General features: G+C 39.4%; 1 protein-coding gene across 10 annotated transcripts in view; it reads left to right on the top strand.

Annotated features, from left to right (window-relative positions):
• Positions 1 to 24,133, top strand: part of LOC148645645 (neuron navigator 2-like) — a 222,482-nt gene that overhangs the window by 185,020 nt on the left and 13,329 nt on the right. For 8 of the 10 annotated variants that reach the window (XM_088611776.1, XM_088611782.1, XM_088611780.1 and 5 more), the window contains 13 exons: positions 2,354 to 2,654; positions 2,750 to 3,443; positions 4,622 to 5,089; positions 5,584 to 5,649; positions 7,134 to 7,178; positions 8,774 to 8,934; positions 9,836 to 10,024; positions 12,184 to 12,236; positions 16,619 to 16,642; positions 16,783 to 16,857; positions 21,722 to 21,805; positions 22,038 to 22,149; positions 22,815 to 22,966. In XM_088611776.1, the coding sequence (XP_088467902.1) occupies positions 2,354 to 2,654; positions 2,750 to 3,443; positions 4,622 to 5,089; positions 5,584 to 5,649; positions 7,134 to 7,178; positions 8,774 to 8,934; positions 9,836 to 10,024; positions 12,184 to 12,236; positions 16,619 to 16,642; positions 16,783 to 16,857; positions 21,722 to 21,805; positions 22,038 to 22,149; positions 22,815 to 22,966 (2,424 nt within the window). The remainder of the gene's footprint in view (positions 1 to 2,353; positions 2,655 to 2,749; positions 3,444 to 4,621; positions 5,090 to 5,583; positions 5,650 to 7,133; positions 7,179 to 8,773; positions 8,935 to 9,835; positions 10,025 to 12,183; positions 12,237 to 16,618; positions 16,643 to 16,782; positions 16,858 to 21,721; positions 21,806 to 22,037; positions 22,150 to 22,814; positions 22,967 to 24,133) is intronic. The other 2 variants (XM_088611773.1, XM_088611775.1) reach the window with 2 other exon arrangements.

Raw genomic sequence — 24,133 nt, forward strand, 5'->3', positions numbered from 1 at the left:
GACCTCATCACATAGTGTCCTAACTGTGCGCACCAATGGCAGTGTCGCACACAACTTTAACCATTCTGCAACCTCTTTTCTCCCCATTTTGAAGCTTGAAAAGCTTGAAAAGGAGCTGTCGGTCTCCTGTGAGGGAGGACATGCAGATGTGCCTTCAGATTTCATGGTTCTGTGCAAATGTGAGGTGTTCGGTAACACAATCTGGGTGTAAAATGGAAAACAAAACATTACAGTTGATTTTATTTGTTCAAACCAATAGGGATCTGACCGACTGCAGTTGTTTATATCTAATTTACTCCATTGCCAGAAAAGGCTTAAAAGGAATACGAATGAATTAAACTGGGCACTGAGACATTCCGCTGAAGCCAAGAAGTTTTTCACTAAATTGTTTTCTCCTGTGAAACAATTTTACCTTTTATAGACATTTTAATTCCACAAATATCTAATGCAGATAAGAATGTTTTGGTGTGCTTTACTGGTTAAAAGAAAGACATTCATCAGTCAAGGGTATTTGCAGGAGCAGTTTAACAGCAAACTGTTGCTGATAAGGCTGATGTTAACTAGAGATGATTAGACTTGTTTGTAGATATAGACATTTTCTTGATGGACAAAGCAAAGGTTGATGTTTCAGGTCATTTTAGGTGCCTTTGCATTACTACTGTTTACTTTCAATGATTGTAAAAGCACATGATATTTTTAGCATTTTTTTGTTTAATAACCAAATTCATAGGCATGAATGTGCCTTTCATAGTTACTCTTTTCCCTTCCAGTTTTAATCTTTTATTGTATTTAAGAAAAAAATGAAAATTGCAGGCTACTGTTTGCTCAAGTTTTTCAGAAAGCAAGTACTCTACAAGCTCTCTAGCATAACCTTCTTAAGAACAGGAGGAACCAGTGTTTGTATTATGGTTCAAGGACATACCTCAGGATAAAAAAAAGGTGTTGTCTGTATCGCCTATTTTAATTTCTGTTGCAGTTTTAAAAGACACTGGTGTAAAAAGCAAGGTGGTGCAGGTAGATTTAAAATGTTTTTCATAAATCTTCCGTCGGAGTTAATTTCTGGTGGATGTCGAATGCAGGTTGTCCATAGTGTATTTGTGACTCTCTAACATGATCTACTGCACTGACCATTACTCCAGCTGCCAAAAACACTATAAAGTGACAGGACAGGGGAATTATTTAGGCTTCACTGGCAAGGATTAAGTACCTCAGATTAAAGTAAGGTGGAGGCAAAAAAATAGAAAAACAAGCACTGTGGAGTCTTCATGGCTAATGCATATTTAAAAACCATGTGAGCGCTTCAGGATAGTTAACATGGGCAGTTTCCAGTAAGGTGTCAGTGCAACTGGGAGAGTCACGCTACAACAGGAGGCATTTGCATCCAACATTTACCTAAGCAAATTTGCATGACATCTCCTGCAACTTTCGGGACATCTTTGTTGTGTTCAAGAGAACAGCACAAAGGTCAGCAAGATCTTTGTGACCTTCTTTAAGTGGATTAATCATGACCAGGGAGTGGAGTTTTAATGATGGCCCGAGTCTTTTCTAAGGGTCTAGAAACCTCCATTCACCAGATGAGCAGATATTCTCGACATGTTTTCTCAGTTTTCTGTCTAGCAGTTTTAATGAACTCTGTGCAGTGTGGTGACCTGGTCCTAGCGGTAAAGTACTTTCAGTTATCACTTTGTTTTGAATTAAACAAATAAAATATTAAGCAGATATATAAAATGTATTCTCCGGTGTACAATCCAGTTGTCTTTAGCTTTTCTATAGCATTTAAAGGCTTTTGTTTTTGTGTATTGTATTTTGATGGCAGTGAAGGTTTTGCAGACCAGTGATTGCCTGCCTACCCACAACAGCCCGTGAATATTTCTTCTCCTTGTCCTCCTGATCCTGGCCCTGGAGACCCAGACACCTGCTTGTTTTCTTTGCAGCTGACCATTATTTAAATGATTCCTTAATGGCGTCAACACATTGTTTGGTTAGAACCTTTACAATATTTTGTTTTCTATACACAGGTTGGCAATTTAATGTTATTTAAGAAATACACTTCTTAAAAGGCAACGTCCTACATGTTAAGAAAACTGAAAACAGTTAATTTAATTTAAACCTATAATTGGGTCTAATAAGGATTCAATTATTTAAATAAGTTCTCAAGTGAAACAAAAGCTAGCAGGTGTGTGGGTTCCCAAGACCAGGACTAGGAAGCACTATCCTAGTCTAGACTAGCTGTTATGTGGTACAAGGGACCAAAATGTGGAGCTTGATATGAAGTACCATGAGCACCTGCATTGTGAAGGTTAACTCCATGTGAAGAAAGGTATATTCAGCATTCTCCCTGCCGGTTCCTCAGCCTCAGACAGACGCAGAGAAGCACTGTGCTGTGGAAAGGAACTCCATGTGGTCCGGAGATGAAGTAAAGAAGTCTGATGGAGGCTCTGACAGCGGAGTCAAGATGGACTCGGGATCCAAGTGGAGACGAAACCCTTCGGATGTGTCCGACGAGTCGGATAAAAGCAACTCGGGCAGGAAAACCACCATCATCTCCCAGACCGGCTCCTGGCGAAGAGGCATGACTGCCCAGGTTGGCATCACAGCGCCCAGGACCAAAACAGCCCCAGCAAGCTCCAGCACACTGAAAACACATGGAACAGGTAAGTGGAAATCCCCCTCTTTTAAACCGGGTACCATCTGTTTACATTCTTTCTAAAATATGACACTGTACCCTACGGTGGATTCTTTTTACTAGGTAAAACGGACGACGCTAAGGTGTCTGAGAAAGGCAGGCTGTCCCCCAAATCGGCGACCATCCAGCGATCCCCCTCTGACGCGGGGCGCAGCAGTGGTGACGAAGCCAAGAAGCCTCCTTCCAGCACTTGCAGGACCCCCACCAACACTTTCGGCTTCAAGAAACAGTCTGGGGGGATGACCATAATAACCGCCAGCGGCGCGACCATCACCAGCGGCTCGGCCACGCTGGGAAAGATCCCCAAATCCTCCGGGCTCATCGGGAGATCTGGTGGTCGGAAAACCAGCGTGGATGGTTCCCAAAACCAGGACGACGCTTACCTTCCCATCAGCACGCGGACGAACCTGCAGTACCGCAGCCTTCCCCGGCCCAGCAAGTCCAGCGGCGGGGGCCGGAACGGGGGTGGAAACCGCTCCAGCACCAGCAGCATCGACTCCAACCTCAGCAGCAAGTCGGCGGGGGGGCTGCCCGTCCCCAAAATCCGAGAGCCTTCCAAAGTGTCTGCGGGAATCTCCCTGCCCGCGGGAGCCAACCAGACGGACCGGGAGAAGGGCGTGTCGTCCGACGCGGAGAGCGTGGCCTCCTGCAGCTCCGTCAAAGCCAGCCCGACCTCCCAGTCCGGAACCAGCAGCTCACAAGGCAGTCGCCAGCAGGGATCCAAGTACGCAGATGTGTCGTCCCCAACGTTGCGTAGGTAAGAATCAGCTGCTGCACAGAGTGCAGTTGTGAGATAATTACAGGGGGTTAGATCAAGCAAGGAAGTAATAATTCACTCACCTTAACATCTAGTTTCACCTTTCTTAAACGAACACAGAGTGCTGTAACCTTCAATCACATTAAGCTTTCAGCAAGCACCGAACAGAAGCACTGTTTATGTAGATGAGGCTGCAGGCAGGTCTGAATGTCTGATCTCAGGGCAGATACTTTTACTCTGTGGGGAAGGACTGCCTGGAGCTTGTCAGCTCATAAAACAAGGTTTAGGTGTTTCTGCCAGTTAAATTCTTTGTACAGCCATAATGTGATTTTGTGGGCACCCCTCACACAAAGCAGAAAACTCTCAGAAGAGATTAGCTCTTACCTTACTAGTGTTTCATTGTTGCGATGTACTGTATGTGAAGAAGGAATAACATCTTACATTAATTTTGCTAAAAAAATACAATGGTTTCTTTCAAACTTTACTGTTGCGCTTGTATGGCATCACTTACGTTTTTTATTTTTACATGCCAAAATATTTTTCTCTACTAGCAATTGATCTTTAAAATAGCAAACGTATGTAGTCATCGCATTGTTTAAATTTGAGATAAAAGATTATTTTTTCTATTTGTGGTAACTGAGCAGTTCAAAATGCACAGAATTGATCCAGCAAGGTCAAATATGATACTTTAGACTTTCTTTACTCAAGTAGGTAATAATACTAAATAACCAATGCTGTTTAATCTCTTCTTATTACTTATCTCTGAGAGCTTGTTTGACACTACAAACTAATGAACATTTTAAACCACATGAACAGTGGGAGTGGGAGAAACGAGAGTGGTGCACATGAAAATACAGTATATCCCCCTTTCATGACAGTGTGTGTTATGAATTTGTAGAGAAAAATGTAGTTTGCTGTTTAGTGTTTGCAAGGATTTTGTTCTTTAAAATTTAAATCCACAGGGACACTGTATAACTGTGAACATCATTACACTGAAAACATGATAACGGCTACATTTCTGCCAGTTATTTCCCTCGGTTTTTGCCTTACCATGCAGTGAATGCTATGGGCTATAAAGAAAAGAAAAGCCAGTATAGTAATTTCTCTTTCCGAAAAGCCAAAACAGAGATCAGGCTGGCACCCTGATTGGTTTTTTTTTCCCCATTGTTTTAATGCAGACTCTTTGGAGGCAAGCCAGGTAAACAGGCCCCAGTCACAACAGTGGAAAACATGAAGAACTCGACTGTTATCTCCAACCCCCACGCCACCATGAGCCAGCAGGGCAACCTTGACTCTCCCTCAGGCAGTACTGTGCTGAGCAGTGGGGGCAGCAGCCCACTGTACAACAAGACCACCGACCTGGCTCACTCCTCCTTGGCGTCTAGCCCTGGTTCTGCCCACTCGGCCCCTTCCAACAGCCTCACATGGGGCACCAACCTCAGTAGCTCCTCCACAGTCAGCAAGGAAGGCCTGGGATACCAGTCCGTGAGCAGCCTGCACACCAGCTGCGAGTCGATCGACATCTCCCTGGGTAGTGCGGGTGCCAGTCACCACAACTCCAACAGTGGACTGGTCCCGTCAGGCAAAGACGACTCCCTGTCAGCGTTCGTCAGGACCAATAGCATCAAGACAGCCATGTCTGAGAGGTAAGAGAAGGATGGTGCTGCTCTCAGAATATGCATTTAGAATGATTAAATGAGGCACAAAAATGATCTTTTTCTTCCATTCTTTTGAGGTTACGTTTAGGGGGTGTTAAAAGGAATAGATGTCAGGGGATATCAAGTGTTAAGTGTAGACTTATTCACTATCTTTATGAAGGATTGATACTGTACAAATGTTTCTGACTAAGCAGCAGAGATAAACTTTCAGATCTGATCTGATGAGATAATGGGACATTCAGACAGCGGCATTGTAACTCGCTTCACTTGACAGTTTAAATTTTCTTGTAAGTAATTTTTAAGCGCAGTCAAGATAGTCTCTCTGCATTTCCTAAAAGCACAAGCAGTTTTTCTGAAACCTGAAAAATTATCGAAATGCCACCAAGATTTGGTGATGGTAAATTTTCCAACTTGTTGAATATTTTTCTCCTTTTCCCCACTGCTGACTAATTCTCTTTCTGTTCTGTTTACCCCTTCCTCAGTCCTCTATCTTCCCCATCTGCTAGTCCAAAATTCAGCAGAAATACTTTACCTCGGAAACAGGACAGGTAAACGTGTCTGTCTTGATCAGTGAATTATGCTGAGCTTCGCAAAACTGTGACTAAACTCATTATTGTGCACGATTTGACCTTCTGCTGCACTCCTTTCCTCGGCCACTCTGAGGTGTTGCTGCACCCTGCAGTGTAAACTCACAATTTTGTGCGGCACCACCTTGTGGTTACAAATATTACTAAAATCTGGTATGGCCCGTAATTTAGAGTATATTAGCCTTAACAGTAATGGCTTTTGTAACAAAAATAACTGCACTGCTAAATCTAACATTAAATCATTATACCATCTTAAACTTTCACAATGTAGCTTGCTCGCATTCTGTAAATGGTTAGACAGCAGTTTAAGATCATTTTAGAATTTGAAGGGCACAATTAAACTAAAAAGGAGGATTTTATTTTTTGAGATTAGAAATAATGCGTAATTCGTAAAGAGCAATCACACAGAGGCTCTTAAAGAAAAAACTAAAGTTTGACTACTATTTTTTTAAAGTGCTTTAAGTGTGAGGTATCTTTTCTTAGCTTCACTGGTATTGTTGTTCCAAAACGTAGGAAATGTCTGTCCTCACCTGCAGACATTGTGCAAGCAGGTTACATTGTTCTATGTGCTTTAGTGATATATGAATGTGCTAAAGGTGCCTGCAAAGTGAACCTAACAGGACTAGTACCTTTTGTTGGTACAATACTCTCCCCCATGTTTGTACAGTATGATAGCGATCACAGGTAACACCTGGCTCAGCAAATTCCACTCCCCCCAAAAAAGAACAATAGTTAAATTAATCTTATTGTTTTCCTGTAAACCAGATTAGTTTGGGTACACTAGCACACCAGTTTTCTTCAGTTTCTCACGGCATGCTAGGTTCTGTCTTGGCCGAGTGTCATCATGTCATCAGCCTTTCATTTGTGTTTGAAATTTCCCTTGATAGCACCAGATGGTTCTTTCCAGCAACACTGTGAACTCGCATTGCAGTGCTGTCATCGTCTTTAATAGAAATGGAGCTTTCCACATAGAGTACAAAAATAAGGCATATGGCTTGGTTTTGAGCGATCTGACAAGCAACAACAATTCTTGTGTAGCTTCAAAGTTGAGAGTTCATCACCAAGGCAGGTGATATCACGGTTGAGTTAAGTGATAATACTATAATACAGTGGAATAAGCAACTCTGAGATATTGTTTGGTGTTTTTCCAAATAATGTTAAACCAATTTTTGGCAAACATGTAATTCCAGTTAATTGTTTAAATATATAGCCATAACTATCCACTTATTTCTTCATAATCTAAAAAAAAATAGTGAAATCCATTTAGCCTGTTTTGTATGCAGTCCGTTCCTTCAGTGTTGACATTGCTGTGTATTTATGGCAGTTAAGAAAGAACAGACATTTCTGAGGGCTTAATTTTGTTGCCCCACCCTTTGTTACCCTCCTCCTTTGTCCTTCCATCTCTCTCTGTCCCTCTCTGAAGTTTCTCTCTAAATCTCCTGCAGTGACCCACACCTTGATAGAAACACCTTGCCTAAGAAGGGACTCAGGTATTGGTGCTTCCTGCTGTACTGTAGCGCCAATGCTGTGCTCTTGTTTCTGTTTTTGTGGCTATTGGTGGCAGTTTCTGCTTTGCACACTGTGTGAGCAATTCTGTTTTGCATATTATTCTTTTTGGGTTTGAATTTGTGTAACACCTCAAAGTGGGCACATGCATGACGTGTCACCTGTGTTTGTAATTTCATTGTCACATGCGCAATGCATGTCTGGCACAGCACCATGTTTCTGTAGGTTGCCTCTTTTTTATTTTGCAGCCTTTTGATGTAAAAAAAAGCTTTTTTTAAAAAGATGTTTAATGGCACATTGAACATTGAAATGCATTGTAAGAACTTCCAGCAAGTTTTCATACATATTTTTATCATTTACACAGTTTCCTTTACTGTGCTTTCTGGATCTGCTCTTGGAGCAGCCTCCCTCGGCTTTCAGTTTTGAAGGAGAAGGTTTAAAATGGTGTTGAAATTCAACTAGCTAGGATAAACATCGAGGCCAAGAGACAAGAGGACAGATCCCAGTTGTAGTCAATGAAAATGCCAGTATTTTGTAATGGTGTACAACATGTTTGTAAACATAGCTTTTCCACAGCAAAATGTTGACAAGTGTTCATCATGATGATCCATGAATAGAAAATTACATACTGTCAAATGTATGGAAGCATTTATATAAAATCACATTTCAGATACTTCAGCATAAATGAGGTTTCATAATTTGATTTCCTACAGAGTAGATTTCAGATGTTAATCTGCTTAATTTTCCTATTTTCATTTATTTCATTTTAAAGTGATAATATGGCATTCGTGGTTGTTGTGCAGTTCTGTTATATTTTCCTTGTTTATCCTGATTATATCAGCAGAGATGTTTTGCGAGCTTATGTTTCACTTTGTTTGTCTGCTTCCTCACAGCATAGCTGCTCACTGCTTTTTTGCTCTGTATCACAGCACGTTTTACTGATCACTTGGTTAACACCACTGCTGAGCAATTTGTGCACATTTACTCAACAACTTGTAACTCCGGTTGAACAAAACTTCTGCATCCAGTCATCTGAAACTGTGTCATCTTGTCACTTTTTTAATACTAGGGATTATTAATTCATTGTAGAACTTTAATCACATTTCTGCTCCAAATCGAGATTTTAATTGTGATATTTGTGGATGTGTTCCCAATTGCTTTGCTTTTGAATTGTTGGGGAAGGAACTTAGAAGTCACATCATTAGCGTAAAGAAACAAGGGCTGAAGGTATGAAAAAGACTGTAGAAGCGACATCTTTTACTACTTGAATATTTTACAAATACTTTCGGGGATTACAGGATTTTTGATTATGTGGTTATGTCTTGATGTTAGTGTATGTATTCTCCTGATATGGCCTGTGGAACATGAAGGAGTGGAGTAGTAGGCGTGCACTGCACTTCACTGTATACTATAGACACCTTTGTCCCAATCTGTTCTGTGCTGCCTTAACCAAGGAAAAAAATAATAGAAATTGTCTGAGCCTGATACGAGTACCCCAAAACCTGGCGTTCCTCTGGCCACAGTTTCCCAGCTTTCCTAGTGGGAGGGTTGCAGTTTGACTGTGTGTGTGTCTTGCCAGGTATGCTCCTTCGGCCCAGCTGCGCAGTCAAGAGGAGGCCAGGGAGTGGCTGCGCTCCCACTCCGCTGGGGGCCTGCAGGACAGCACCAGCAACTCCCCCTTCTCCCCTGGCTCCAGCCTCACCTCCCCGTCGGGGACCAGGTTCAACTTCTCCCAGCTGGGTAAGGCTCACCCCTGTGCCGGTGGAATCTAACCTGGCCCCAGCCTGGAGGCACTGCTGCGTAGGACTTTTGGGAAATACCTGCGAGGCAGGGAAAGAGATTGTGTGGAAGTGTCTTATGCAGTTCTAATGCATATGCAGCGGTCACTTCTAATCTCCCATTCATGGCAATAACAGAGGGTGAGCAGAGTAGTGCTCAACACTACAAAATGTCCTGCAAAACTGCTTGGATTCAGAGCACCCCATGGGGGAAGCACTTTGTATGTGTCGTCTTTGGTGTGCTCCCCAATTTCTTGGTCACAAATTAAAACTCATCTCACCTCATGGCTCTCTCAGGACTAGCACATGAGCTCATGAGAAAACCCACCAGTGAAATGGGACCCATCTCGCTTGTCTGGTTGCTGTTAGGTAACTGATTCAGTTAAGAATCTCTGGGGGATTCCCAGATGTCTGCTTCAGGAACAGGGCAGGCTTGTCTTGTTTCAGTCCCCACCCCCTCTCCCAACATGCACTCAAAGTTTTTCTCTCTTGTGTGATTTTAAAAGCATTATTGTGTGACGGAACAGGGTGTCTGCCATCAAAATATGTCAGATTCTTTTGACAATTAAACTTGAGTTTCGGAACTTTAGGTCCATATTTGGTTTCCAAATGGGCAATCACTGCTTTTTGATTGCTTCATGTACATTGCTTTGCCTTACGTTTTTTGTTTTCATATTGTACAGTGATTTTATAGGATCACACGTCTTTACAAATGAATGTTCAGGTCATCTGCTGTGCTTTCCTGCAAGTGGATTCTTCATTAATTTTGCGATTTCATTATTTTAGATCACACGTATATGTTGCGTTTAAGTTGGTCTTCTGAAGTACCAGGTGCTCTAACCCAGATGCGTGTGTTTTCACAGCTAGTCCCACCACTGCTGCTCAGATCAACCTTGCAAACTCCTCCATGCTCCGCACCAACAGCCTGTCCAATCAGGACGGTTCTTATGACCCGTACAGCGATTCACGCTTCCGGAACAGCTCAATGTCTCTGGATGAGAAAACCAGAACCATGAGCCGGTCAGGATCCTTCCGGGATGGTTTTGAAGAAGGTAAGATCATTTGCTGTAAAGTAGTCCTTGGCAATACGAGACCGACAATTTAGGAAAGCGTACATTGAGTAGTGGAATTCCCTGCTCATTAATGACAAAACAGTCTGGGATGTGAAATGAGTTCAGCTATGGGAAGATCCACAAGAAAAGACAAAACTGGAAAAGTAGTATACCGGTAAAAAAAAAAATAATGATAACTGACAGGCCTTGAAATCTGGTTTGCAGTTTGGTGTTAAACAGATCAAGTTTCACGGCTGATTTTCTTGAAGTAATAGTTTATATCGTTTTGAAATGAAGGTGTTGTTTGCTACATGTTCTAGCTGGAGTCTGTAGTCTTTGTGTAGTCATGTGCAGTCTTGCAGGCAGAAGATAATATTTTTAAATACCTCAGTAGTGTTTTCAGTGCCAATTCCCTTCTTTATCCCCTGAAACCATTTAAAAACACTGAACCTTGTTTGTTATTGATAAACGTCAAATGGAAAAGAAGTTAATTTATCGGGCGTGTATTGATATATTACTGAAAATACTGTGCGTTCACGTTGTCCACTTCTTACTTTAGGGAGAATTGATATAGTATGAGTATAAGCTCCTTTTGTGTGTTGTGACTCATTGTGTGACTCATACAAGGTAGCTGGCCTGTAAAGCAAATTTTCCAAATTAGAAATGGAAGCGTATGAATTAAGTTCTGATCAATTTTCTTTTTCCCTGAAAGTGTAGGTTGCACATTATCCCTTAAACTGTTCGCTTAAGGAGAAACAGATCTATTTCAGTTTTCGGCAATTTTCTAAAAAGGTGATGGGTTTTGAATTGGATATCAGAGAAGTGTCCTCTCTGTTAGGATTAATTTCTCAATATTAATTACTGATGCAGATTGTTTCAAATTTGTGTACACCATACCTATACAGAGTTCTTCTCACTTGTTGATAAGTCATTATTCTGGCAGATACTAGTTTTGACAAGTGGAGAAAAGGCACATGTAAAATATGTCAAAAGTCGCTAATATTGCAGAGTTAATTAACAACAAAGTTTTTCTTAAGTGTTTTCTTCCATTTAGCTCAAGACTGAACACTACTTTATTCTGAAAGACTCAGCGCTGGCATTTATTCAGCAGGTGTTTTCTGTTATCTGAGGAAAACACAAGCTATACGAATCACTCAAAGGCTGATGAGTAGAATTCATTGTTCTGTACTATTCAGCTTCGCTAGGCGATCTTTTTTCTTTTGGATTCTATTCTGACCTTCACCTCAGAAGCCTTGATATTGTCTTGTGCTCATGAGATGTGATGCCACAGCACAAATGAATGCTGCCCATTGTGCCAAAGATCTCTGTCTCTCAGAGTACAGATTACTGACTTGACTAATTCAGTGACAGGGACACCTAAACGTCCGGTGCCTTTAGGGCAAATTGCATATATTTATAGAAGAAGACAGAATATGTAGTCTGCCAGAAAAGATCTCTGCTTTGTTGCATAGCTGAAATAACATTGTTTGACCTTTTGTATCTTGCTTTTCATTAAAACTGAGAAGTTAGGTTTTTCTTGAGATGGAAGTACAATGACTACTGTTATCCCATCTGATGTTATCCCATCAGCGATACCTGACCTGTAGCCCATTAACCATTGGCACTCACAAGCGACAAGTGAAGGAGAAAGAATGCTTATTTGCAGTTTTAAAATGCTGAGTTCCATAGGGTAATTGCTGCTTTCGTAATAGGATTTGTGGTGGTAGGAGGAACTTGTAACCAAGACAAACAAGTCACACCACCTCTAGGGTGTACTAGTACAAGATAATTGCTCCATGTGTTTGTGTTTGTCAAATTTGGATCTGCTTCTTCTGTTTCTTGGCAACTGTATTATACCATAAAATGACACTTAGAAAATGCAAATGATTCTCTAAATATGCTTAGATGCATTAAAAAAACCCCGAATATTATATTATTATATTACAGAATATTATATTCAGTGATGTGATGAGTGATGAATAATAATTATAATATTGGACTTTTATCTCATGTTGCTTTCAAATAAACACTTTACATTAAATCTGAGAAAAAATGCTGGCATTTTCTACAACTACCCAATAAGCATGTGGCCTTTTTTGTATTAACATCATTTTTATCCTGCATTGCAATTCTTAAAACTGTGTTCTTTCTTCCCCCAGTTCATGGCTCTTCACTGTCTCTTGTCTCCAGTACCTCCTCTATCTACTCTACAGTAAGTGTCAGTGAAGTGAGCCTCTTGAGGCTGAGAGTTAACTTGGTTTGTGCAGCATCCTTAATGAATCTGCTGTGTGTAAGGTTAAGACACCAATTTGACCCATGTGGCACGTTTACATTGCCATTTTTGATCCAGATGAAATGTTCTGGAACATTTGATACTGATTGGCATTATGGTATTCACATACTACTCTTCTCTTGCAAGATCAACTCCAAGTCGCCCTGAGAGCTTCACACGCATAGTAAAACATTGGAATCCCGTGTCTTAAATTCGTTCACTTGAACATATTAACTACTGCTTACTAGAATGAATACATGTTCAGTTAACTTTATACTGTACGTGGGTCACTGACAAATTAATATTTAATAAAATTAATAACTTTATTTTAACTTAGTCTGTTCCTGTATAGAAGTTGATACTTGTGTTTTCATGAATAATGTATGGCTGTAGGTACTGAAGGTGACGGTGTGTAAATAGCCCACTGAGTTTTCTCCTAGCACAGACATTATGGAATGAGCAGTTTGCTGCTCTTGGCTAGGAACTCTTCCACAGGCAGTGGACGAGAGAATTATTATACAGGTGATTTGGAACAGGGGGAGTATAATCTGATCTTTAGTTAAGCTGGCTGTGTTGTACATGCCTCACTTCTTTTAAGACAAAAACAGCACTAGACCTGTAGCAACATGAGGCAAAGCAAACAAAGGCAAACATTTCTAGTAGCTAGAGCGTGTTCCTCCGTTTTCAGTTTTTTTCAAGTCTGTTTTCTCTGCAGATTTCCTTTTGATTCCATTAACTAACAGTGCTACTGCCCCCGAAATGGGGGAATGATTGTTGATAGCGAAAGCCACTATCAAACGAATTTGCATTCGTGCGGTAGAAAGTTTTCACCATTGCACGCACGGAAACGTGTGGTGCCAGCGGCTCAGTGAAACAGGAACACATGGAGCTCTTCTCCTGAAGTCCCTCCCATGTAAACCTGAGACGATGACTCGAATAGCTGTGGGGCCGGCAGCGCGTTCGCTGGCGGTGTATTAAGGGCGAGCACTTCTGTGTTTTCACAATGCCAGTGTTGGTCAGGTGTGGCAGAACCTGACCCTGTGAGGCAAATAGCTGTGATGCCTTTTAAAGCAAGACAGGGAGAATGAAATCACAGCCAGGCTCACAATGATGGCAACCATATCCTTCACAGGGACTTTGAAGCCCTTTGATCACACGGTAGGGAGACTTCTGCTTTGCAATCTAGAATTTGCAACTCACGAAATACCTGAGCTACGCAGTAAGGTGGTTCATTGCTTTTACATTGTTTAGGCTGTTTGATTTCTTGTACTGTATGTTTTTCTGCATGCCAAGGTTTTCTTAATTAGAAATAGTCACTCTCAGGGAATCCTTGACTATCATCATCCTTTTTTATGGGGGTGGGTTACATTTATCCTTAATAGGCAGGATCAGTGATGTTAATTTTTTTTTTAAATGTTAAATGTTATTATGTACTATGGGTACCTGTTTTCAGTATGTAAACGCAAATAGAAATCAGTGTAAACAGTTTTATTTTCAATTTTCCAATTTCAATTTATTTTCAATTGCAATACAGTATGTACCCAGTTCTTTCATTTTAACCCTGTTTAAAAAGTGTTGACATAAAACGAGTTAGTCATTATAAAAAGACTTCATAAGCAATGTTCCCACCAAGGAAAACAGGTAATGAAATTAGCACACATAGGAAATTGAACTGCTCACAAAAAATTAAATTCCAAAAAAATATGATGATAAAACCAACACGATCGCGTGCTAAATTGACCACATAAGACTGTCTGCGAGAGGCCCAACATGGCTATGTGCATTATTATTGCTACTCGATCATCGATATCTCTGCTCTCATAGTCTCGTACCTCACTGCTCATGCTCGCTCGACACTCAGTCTCCATGACTGGGCTCGTTGAATCGCTGTCCTGGTCTTTTGGATCTCTATACTTCTATGAGGATGACTATATTAACAAAAAATAATTTACAATTTTACATACACTCAATTTAGTGTGCACAAGTTTTTGTCACCGGGGGAAAAATTTGTACGACTTGAAATTTTTGCACACGCAGGCCATTAAAAATTAGAGGGAACCTTGCTCACAAGCCAAAGAAGTTCATTTCTGTCCAAAACAAAGGCTTGGTGATAGAGCGAAAAAATTGAGGGATATCACAGGAGAATAAGGAACACGGTACTGTACAAAGTTTCTACAAAACCCAAGCAATTCAAAAGCAGCAAAAGGCACAACAGAGGCCACTCAACACAGTTCCATAAACCAATATGTAGTTATCGGGTATCCAGGATAGATGAAAGTCTATCACACAAGCAGCCAATCTGAATGTCAGTATTTCTGCAACCACTAATCTTAAAAAATGATTATTTTCAGGAGACTTGTTAATACCTAGAAATGTACATTTTTGTGATTTAAAGTTTCAATAAGCTTTTGGCCAATACTGCACTTACAGTATCTATATGAAAACAAGTGTTTAAAAAGCTGGGAGTCCGCTCAGCCCATCTACAGTATCTCATTTGGCTTTTAGCAGCAAATTGATCCAAGGATCTCCTCCAACTGGCTGTTTTTGTCAGTTATTTCAATTCCAAAACTGCTTGCATTATTCTATTTGAAAAAAATGAAAGCAGAATGATCAGGTGTTTAGTAAGTCAGAATAGTATTAATTGCAAGTAAAAGAAACTTCTTGCTGTTCTGAGTGGTCTTTCAAAAACATATATTCCTTCAATATTTAATGGATGTGATTGTAATCGGGCTAAGTTCAGTGTTCAGACTTAGTTTCATCATCCATCACTAGACATTATTTCATAGCACAAATTTGCAAGTCTACTGAACTCGGAAAACTTTATCTTTTGCGGGTCTATGTCTGCCTGTCTCACTCAACAATATACAGTTGCAGACATAATCATTGACACAATGTAGTTGAAATAAAGTTATGAACTAATGCGTTATGTGAGGCAAGTTTAGTTGTCATTATGTCAATTATACTACTGCTGAGTTTGTTTCAGATATAGAGCAGAACACATACAGTAAGTATTTTAATCCTGTACGTGACAGGAATTAATTTATTAGGCTTGTTATCTATCTCTTCATAGGATGAGTGTCCAATGACATAGAAGATGTAAATGAATTAATTCTATATGCATATATTTACAATGTGAATATACTTGTATAGTATATACTTGTACAGAACGTGTATGTTCTGTATAGGTTATACAGAAATAGGAAGATTTCCATGTTTACAAAAAAAAGAGGTATAAATGCATTCTGTTTTTAGAAGGGGCACTTTAAAATTATTTGACAGAAGGCCCAGGGATGAACAGGTTTTGTTAGGGCGATTAGTTGACAGATGAGGGATTGTCAGTCATCCAGCCACCCATTGTTGTCAAAAATAGAATCCAATAGAGAGGCTTTTGTATGAAGTAAATGTTACTACATAAGAGTTATGTCATCTGTTTAAAAAAGCAGCAACAGTAAAAATAATAGCCTAACAATCATAACAAAGGTAAAATCTCTTTTTGTTTGGATAATACTGTAACTATAGCAGGTATTATGTCTGTTACCATTTGCCTGGCAATTGCTGTGGAAACATTGCCAGACATTGGAAAGCATTAGCTAAAACAATGCATTTTTAAACTACATAATATAATAAGAGCTGTTGAAATGTGTAGATGTATAAAGGGCCTGTTCTGCAAAACTACTTATACACAAACAGGCCTAATGGTGAATTGTAATGCATTAATTTATCCGATAAGTATTTGCGTATGACTCTTGGTAGTTATTTCATTAGCAGTGTTTAGTCTTGTACCAGGTTGCTCTGGTAGTCCATCTAAATAACAGGTAATGTTTTTTTAGGCACATTTCCTGTAAATAAGATGGAGGACACCTGCAATAAAAAATAAACATTTGTCATGAAACGTGCGGTGCAGAGCCACATTGGTGATAGGATACTCTGGGAATCCAACCATAAGCCATAAATCTCCCAGTGTACTTCTTGCCTTGAGCCATACTGTATGTCAGTGATGTCTTTTCAGATGAATTACCAAAGAGCCTAAGAGCCAGAACATAGGAGCTATTTGCATTTGAACAAAATGTAGATATTACTTTGAGATACGGACGGTGCAGACAAACTCTGTGCCTTGGCAGGTACGAAGGTACAAATGAGATTGATGATTTCTGTGATCCTTTGCCCCAAAGTGGAAATGTTATCTGTTTGATCTGTTTTTCCAAACCATCACGATCCGTCTCAGAAAACATTGGCAAACAGGTTTAGCTCCATAAATGTAAATATTTTTTTTTCTTGTAATCCATGTAATTAAAGTTTTTGTTCTCTTTTGCTTTTTCTAGCCTGAAGAAAAGTCACAGTCGGAGGTAAGGAAATCCTGATTTTGCTTCTACATTACCTTTACTCCCTGCCTCTGTAACAGGAGAGAACCGTTTGAAGTTGTGTGGTTTCTGAACAAGAATCGCCAAAGTTCATGTTTTTTTTTGTTGCTGATGCTTTTATTTAGATCCGCAAGCTTCGAAGAGAACTCGATGCTTCCCAGGAGAAAGTGTCAGCTCTTACCACGCAGCTAAGTGCAAACGTAAGTGTAAAGGACCCCTACAAAAAAAAACCATTACAAATGTATTTATTTTTATTACAGTTTTGGCTTGTGGTACTTAAAGAGATAATCAAACATCTGCTGGTTTCTTCATTTTTCTTTCAATTGTCAAAAAAACCTGTGCTGCCTTGGAAAGAAACAAGTGGTTAATAATAAAATTCACAAAGGCTTGCAAACAATTAATTACTGCCATTAAGAAACAACATAAACACAAAGAAGCAGCATAAGGTTTTAAATGTGATGTCTGGACATTAAATGTTTTGACTACAAAATGTCAATCTTGAGAGGTAGTCAGGATTTTGGTGCTTTTTTCCCTGGAACTTGGAACCTTAAATAATTAATTCTACAGTGGTTTCCTAGATTTTTTGTGTTGAACTGCTTTTTTCTACCTTTCCAAGCCTCCAAAGACAAGTATTGCTGAACACTTATTCAGACGTTTAATAAAAGATAGGCTGAAACCTGAACAGACTTGCATGGTTTGTGGTAAAAAGATCTGTTTTTTTGAAGATGAAGCAGGAATCTTTACTTGAGGTTTTATGTCCTTTATTGTTAAAGTGTGGATTGATAATATGTACCTGTATTGTATATGAAAGAGTTTTTTTTTTACAATAAAAAGACGTATAAAAAAACTGACAGGAAGCTTTCTTGGTTTGGATAGCTGCCAGCATGATTTCTAAAAAAGATAAAAAGAACACAAAGTGAGTGGCTAAATTGGCTACTGGCTACTGAAGACTATTGAAGAAACGTCTTCAGTCAAAGATCTCGATGCTTCACTTGCTTACAATTTATTAAATCAGGACAAAAACACACCTTTTTTAAAATTCATGCCTGATAATGGAGCAAATGGAAACAGTGTAACATCTGACTCTTTAATTGCCTCCAATATTAATAGATGGTTAGTAAAGGTTTATTAACCTGAAGGTTATGAAATACTAAATACATAAAAGTTATGGAAGTGTTTTGTGTTAGTAACATTTTCTTAAAGTTCTGAAGTGTTCTAAAGTTAAATATACTAGACAGTTTGTTTTGTAAAACGTTGTGGTTAAGGCAGTTTATGGCTCTTATAGCTCTTTGCAGATATTGTTTGGGTTACAAGGATTGCCAGTGTGGGAGTTTCCACAAAACAGGTGCCTAGGTGTAAAGATTTATAGGATAAGACATCATGGCACAGAAAAATCCACCGTAGTTCGATGCCTGTTTATTTTCTTAATGTAATATAACTTTAAATGCCTTTATGCTCACAGTGTTTAGATAAGATTTGACGTCAGTTCAGTAGTTTTGTGTGACTGAACACAAGAATAACAACACCTACACAGCCATGTCTTTTAGCAACAAGGGTGAGAATGGCAAAATGCGAGAGGGGGAAATTGTTTAAGCTACCGTGAAGGTTTTTAAAGGTAACATAAGAAGGTGTGACATGGCACTGTTGTCCTTTCAGCACATAACCTGATGTGTGTTGTATGAGTGTGATAAGGCCTGGTATGTTTTTATATGGGCCAGTGGAGACACAGAAAAGGGGGCTGGGGGCTGAATGTCTATTTGGGATAAGAAAGGGTTTTCTGCAGCCAACTACATGAAGTAGACTATTGCTACAAGATGTTTTACAAAAATAACTAATGTGCTAAAAGGTCTTGTTTAGCCATGTTTGATTTCCTTTACAATTCTAATAGGTAATGCATATTATTGTGTTTCATTATACTGTATGTAGATGCTCTTTTACTTTTTACAGTTTCACGAAGTAGGCAGTCGGCTTACACCAGGAGAGTTCAGATCTTGTTTTTATGTGCATTGTTGATGCCAAAAAACAGACATGCTTGTCATGGAGTGTTTTCATGTGAAGGATTTGTCTTCTTTGTTGATGAGTAAATTGTTTTCCTGATACTGCTGTTCAGATATTAAGAATGATGTTTTTGGATCACTTAAGAAACAAAGAGAGGTTTCAAAGTGTCAGTAGACTGTCTCCCCAGCACGCAGAGCAGTGTCAGAGAATCCATTGTTCTTACTTGTCTTCGACAACAGGTTATGAACTGCTGATTTCCCTGATTAGGGTGTTTTTCAGTGTTTGTTTCTGCGATGACTGTTCTCATTACGCAATAATCCATTTCTTCAGGCTCTTATACCAGACAGGGCTTCTGAGTTCAAGCTGTCCTTAACTGCTTTTTTTCAAAATCATTGGCATGTTAATGAACTCAAGTTAAAATTTCCAAAAGACTGCAATTTATTGGAGACTGTGGCCCATTTGTTTTAAATAGAAATGAATAAGCATTCCTGGTTTTAGTTCAAATGTCCAGGGGGCTGACGTTAATTGTAAGCAAAACTTGTCACTGCATTTATTTTTCACTTATTTTTTTTAAAAAAAGAGATGAAAGTTTATATGTCAAAGATAACTTATTATGTTAGTTGTCAGTCTCATTTTTTTCATTAGCCATTCCCTTCCTGGAAATTCTCTTCCTTTTTAACCTTTCTGCTTGTGTTTTCAAGAGTTAATTCTCATTAAATGACAAAGTGCAAACTGTTTAGAAGTTAAATTTCATCTAAAAATACTAAAATATAAACAGAACAAAACTGTAAAAGTTTTGTAGTTGTAGATAAAGCATTAAAAGTTTTAATAAATTCAAGAGGTGCAACTTTTATATTATTCTGTCCGTGGACATGCTTACTTTTCTTTTCTTGTCTTCTGGGATTGTTGATAAAATGGGACTTCCTCTCGCCTGCATGCTTTGCCTATATTTATTCTGTATGAAATTCCTGAAAGGTCTTGTGTTCTTACCCAAAGCTTTTCCCCTTTCAGGATTTTCTGCTGAATTACATGTTTTCAGTGCAGAATGCAGGTTCTTTAAATTAGTGAGCTTGCTCAGAGTTACTCAGGTCTTACTCTCTCTAGGTTGCTACTTACAGTAGGTGTAGCACAGGATCACCTGCCAGTGCTGTAGCGGAATTCCATTAAGATAAAAAGTATTCGGTTCTGAGAATATTATTAACTTTGAGGAAATGATCTGAAGAATGGGGTGTGAGACTGTTAATACAATCTCATCTTACATGGATCAGTTTTGCTGTGGGGAAATCCTCAACAACTCACTGTGCCTCTACTTTGTCTTATCACATGTGTGTGACGCACGGACTCTTGATAGTATCATCGCATGCTTCATTTCTGTGTTCTGCTGTCTTGTACAGCATAAGTCGGGAAAATATCTGCAACTGCCGTGTCTTGTTCTTTCATGTTTGCTGATTTCAGAGAAGGGTTATTTAGAAATAGTGTCAGACCTATCAGTCCCATCACTGGTACACCTGGCTTGCCGACTCAAGGAGGTGGGAGTGAACTGGCCAAAAAAAGGTCTAATTTGAGGCTCACTTTTCATAAGTTTGATTTAAGCTGTTTGTGATCGTGCAGAGGGAGCTTATAATTAGCCATGTCGAGTTTTCCTTTGAGTTTAAGAAAATTGCATACATTTTAAGGTGGCACAGACTTGATTAATATACATTTCTGGATACAGAAACTTAACTTTTTCTGTTAGATGTTTGCTCATGTGGTGCTTAAATAAAGCTGGAAAGTGAAAAAATTGCTATCAGAATATTTTATCTAGACTGGAAGGAAAAAAAGACATTGAGGTTTGTTTTGAAATTAATGTTTTATGTGTATTTTTTAGGTGTTCATAGTACGGTTTGTGGTTACTGCATTTTTTCTCTGTACTGACTGCATTACACATTTCTAAGAGATTCTTTAGTGCAAAAAACTATAAGTAAGTACAAACCATTTGCATAGACTACATTATGAAACATTTTAATTATTAAACTGTCAAAGTATTTTTTTTAATTACATTCCATAATGTAATGATTTATGATAACAGTTATGTTAAGATAATATGCTTGTTATTAGAAGTTGTTTTTTTCCAATTAACTATTTCAGTATTAAGCAATGTCAACTGGTGGGCAACCTACTGCTGGAAAAAGGTTTTACACAAGCACTCTTATCTTCAGGTTTTGACAGGAAGAAGAGTAAAATCAATTTAAATATTGCCAGGTCTTTAAAGCAGAAACTGATTTATATACTGTATATATGAAGATGACGCATTATTTTTTCATAACTTAGTAATTGGGGAGGAAAATAATATTGCAGTAGTCATTGTTGAAAAATAACTAATTTGGAGCTAAAACATGTTTTATGTTCTGAATAATACAATGAATATTGAATATTACCAAAGAGAAATGATATAAATATTACAAGAGCAAGAGATTAGTAACACTCCACTTTGAATAATGTGGTTAGTAGCTGAACTAAATTTTCTTCTTACGCTCTAAGTCATCTGCAGTGGTCTGTGTGTACCATATCTTCAAGGTAAAGTGATGTGCTTTTGAAGGCGTAGAACTTATTTGATACAGCAAATTGACCATATCCTGGCTGCACTTCAACCTACATGTACTGGCAGTTTCTCTTTTCTCAGCATGATGTCACAGGTTGCCTGTCTGCCAGGCTCTCCCAGCCGAATAATGCACAAGAGATCTTCTTTCAGTATTTGTGCTTTTGGCATTGTAGGTTTAAGGGGTTTGTGTGGGCCTCATTGTGAGTTTTATTTCAATACTGCAAGTATTATAGAGACAGGCTGGGGAGGTGCCCAGGCGGGCATGAATCCAGATTCTGAGCTGTATTCACATATCACGTAGCCTGATGTGAACTCTTGCCAAAATTGTAAGACACTGCAATTGCTAAGCAAAAATATTATAAGAACAAGTAAAAGTTTATTCCATGCTGAAAAGGGAAGAAAAGTAACACAACGTTTTGGCTCTGGAGCCTTGGTTTGATAATCGGGGAAAATTAACTCTTTTCCTGGGTTTTCTTTCTCTACAGGCTCATCTTGTAGCAGCCTTTGAACAGAGTCTTGGAAACATGACCATTAGACTCCAGAGTCTGACTATGACAGCAGAACAGAAGGTGAGGGGACAGTGTGCCCAGCTCAGTTATGTATTCATTTATCAAGCAGAGGTTAATTCCACACTGAAAAGTAAAGTACAAAAAAAGAAAAATCCACTGTTCTTGGACCTTTTCACCCCAGTTTCCTCTAGACATTTTACATCAATCCCAATGGGGTAGCTCCACAAGGAAGAAGGCTACTCCGTGGAAAGAAAGTAATCAAATTCTGATGTCAAACTGTGTTTATATGCAGGATTCAGAACTCAATGAGCTACGGAAAACTATTGAGTACCTGAAGAAGCAGAATGCTGCTGCCCAGGCTGCTATCAATGGAGTTATAAACACCCCGGAGCTCACATGTAAAGGTGAGAACCCACAGCTCCATCTCTCAGTATTGCTGTTGTAATAAGCGATTGGCAACACTGCTATAACATCTCCTAATGAGAGCACATTCGATAGCTAAGTTAATATTCTAAGACAAGACAAGCTAACCGGGCTGTGAGTTGAAGCCAGATCTCCTGGTTCCTTCAAGATTCACAGATCATTAAACTGCAAGCTGCAAGCAGTTGAATGCCCTCCTCTTGTCTTGCACCTTTTTATGATCTTATGATCTACAAGCTATCAATGAAATAAATTTAAACGCATGTACATTTTTCTCTTATTAATTTCAATTAACAGTAGACACAGATTACAACCCCTGTGTTGTTTGTGGTGTCTATCTCAATGCCATTGACCTCTTTAAAATAAAGTCATACAGTTAAGAAGAGTTTTGATATACTGTAAGATCATATTAAGAAGCGGAAGAAATAACATCTTTCTGGTAGATGTTAAGAGGTGGGTGCTGGACCACAGTCTTTTCTGGTGTGTATTACTGTATATTGAACAAATATGTCAAATATATCTTACTTGTTCCATTGTTATTTGGTGTTACTACTGGTTTTTATTGCTGTGACCACCTAAAGAGAAAATGAATGAAAGGTTTTGCGGACGTGTTTTGCTGATGGGTCCCGCCTCTCTTGTGGCCTTTCAGCGGCTGGCAACGGCGCCCCCCAGCAGGCGGACTTGCGCATCCGCCGGCAGCACTCCTCCGACAGCGTCTCCAGCATCACCAGCGCCACCAGCCACTCCAGCGTGGGCAGCAACGTGGAGCTGGACGCCAAGAAGAAGAAGAAGAAGAACTGGGTGGGTTCACTTTCGCCGCTTTCTGACCAGGAAAACGAAACGTTTGAGAAGCTGTGTCACCGGGTTAAGACACTGCTGAGTCGGCCCCCTCGGCGGGCCACGCAAATGCGTTTATACGGAGGAGCTTGGTGTTCAAGCTCTTTCACTGAACTGCGAACAGCAGTGGGATCTTTCTTTTTTTTTAACTACGTTTGTCTATCGCAGTGCAGTGACTGGATGCATCCCTGCTACATATTGCCATTATGTATGCAAGAATCTACCTATAGACCCTCTACTTACTAGGCATTATTTTCATAGGGTTGCTGTTATTATTTGAAGGTTTTCTTATTGCATGACGGTGTGCTTGGTCTCATTGATTTATTTCTCCTCATTACATCCAAAGACGGTTTCTTGTGCTGGAGGACAGGTGAATATGGGTTTTGTATACCGCTGTGCTGATCTATACTAATGTGTGGTGCATTCAGTGTCTGGTAAAGATTTTAGTGTGGTTTTCTTTTCATTTTGTGCCTTCAAGTAAGAGCCTGTGATGTAATAATAATATATTTGTTTCTACCTATTACATCAATAGACTGTGTCCTGCACTGGAGGAAAGGTGAATATTGGATATGCACTAGAGAGACCCGTAGTGTATTAAAGACAGTAGTGTGTTGTGATGATACTACAATGGCTGTGCATATTGGCAACAAACTACAGTATGCCACAGTTTTCTACTTCTTTTTTTCATGGGATTTTTTTCCCACTGGCCACTGTAATACCATTTTGAAATGGTATTACATTTTCAAAGTCACTCCAAACTATTGTCAGATTGGTAATTGACTCGGAGATGGCCGAAGAAGTAACATAAATGAGGTGAAAGGATGACTCATCCTGTTTTGTTGCCAGTGCGCAAATTTGATCAGTTCTAGTGAGCTTTGAAGACGCACAGTGAAAATCAAACTTAGCTGCTTATTAGCTATGGTTTAGCCTGCCGTGTTTAGAAATAGGTTAGAAGTCACTTGGACTTAAAGAATTGGACAGTGTGCAGAATTATAAAGCTAACATTTCAAATTTGAAACCTATTCAAATTGTTTTACCAACCTTACAGATCTCTTTCCCAGTCTAGTCTTTTGCATAGATTTTGACTAGAATCATGGCTTGAAATAAGTTTTGAAGTCCAGAGGGAGTAAA

Source organism: Lepisosteus platostomus, chromosome 18 (assembly GCF_059453375.1).
Source record: "Lepisosteus platostomus isolate fLepPlt1 chromosome 18, fLepPlt1.hap1, whole genome shotgun sequence".
Lineage (NCBI taxonomy): Eukaryota > Metazoa > Chordata > Actinopteri > Semionotiformes > Lepisosteidae > Lepisosteus > Lepisosteus platostomus.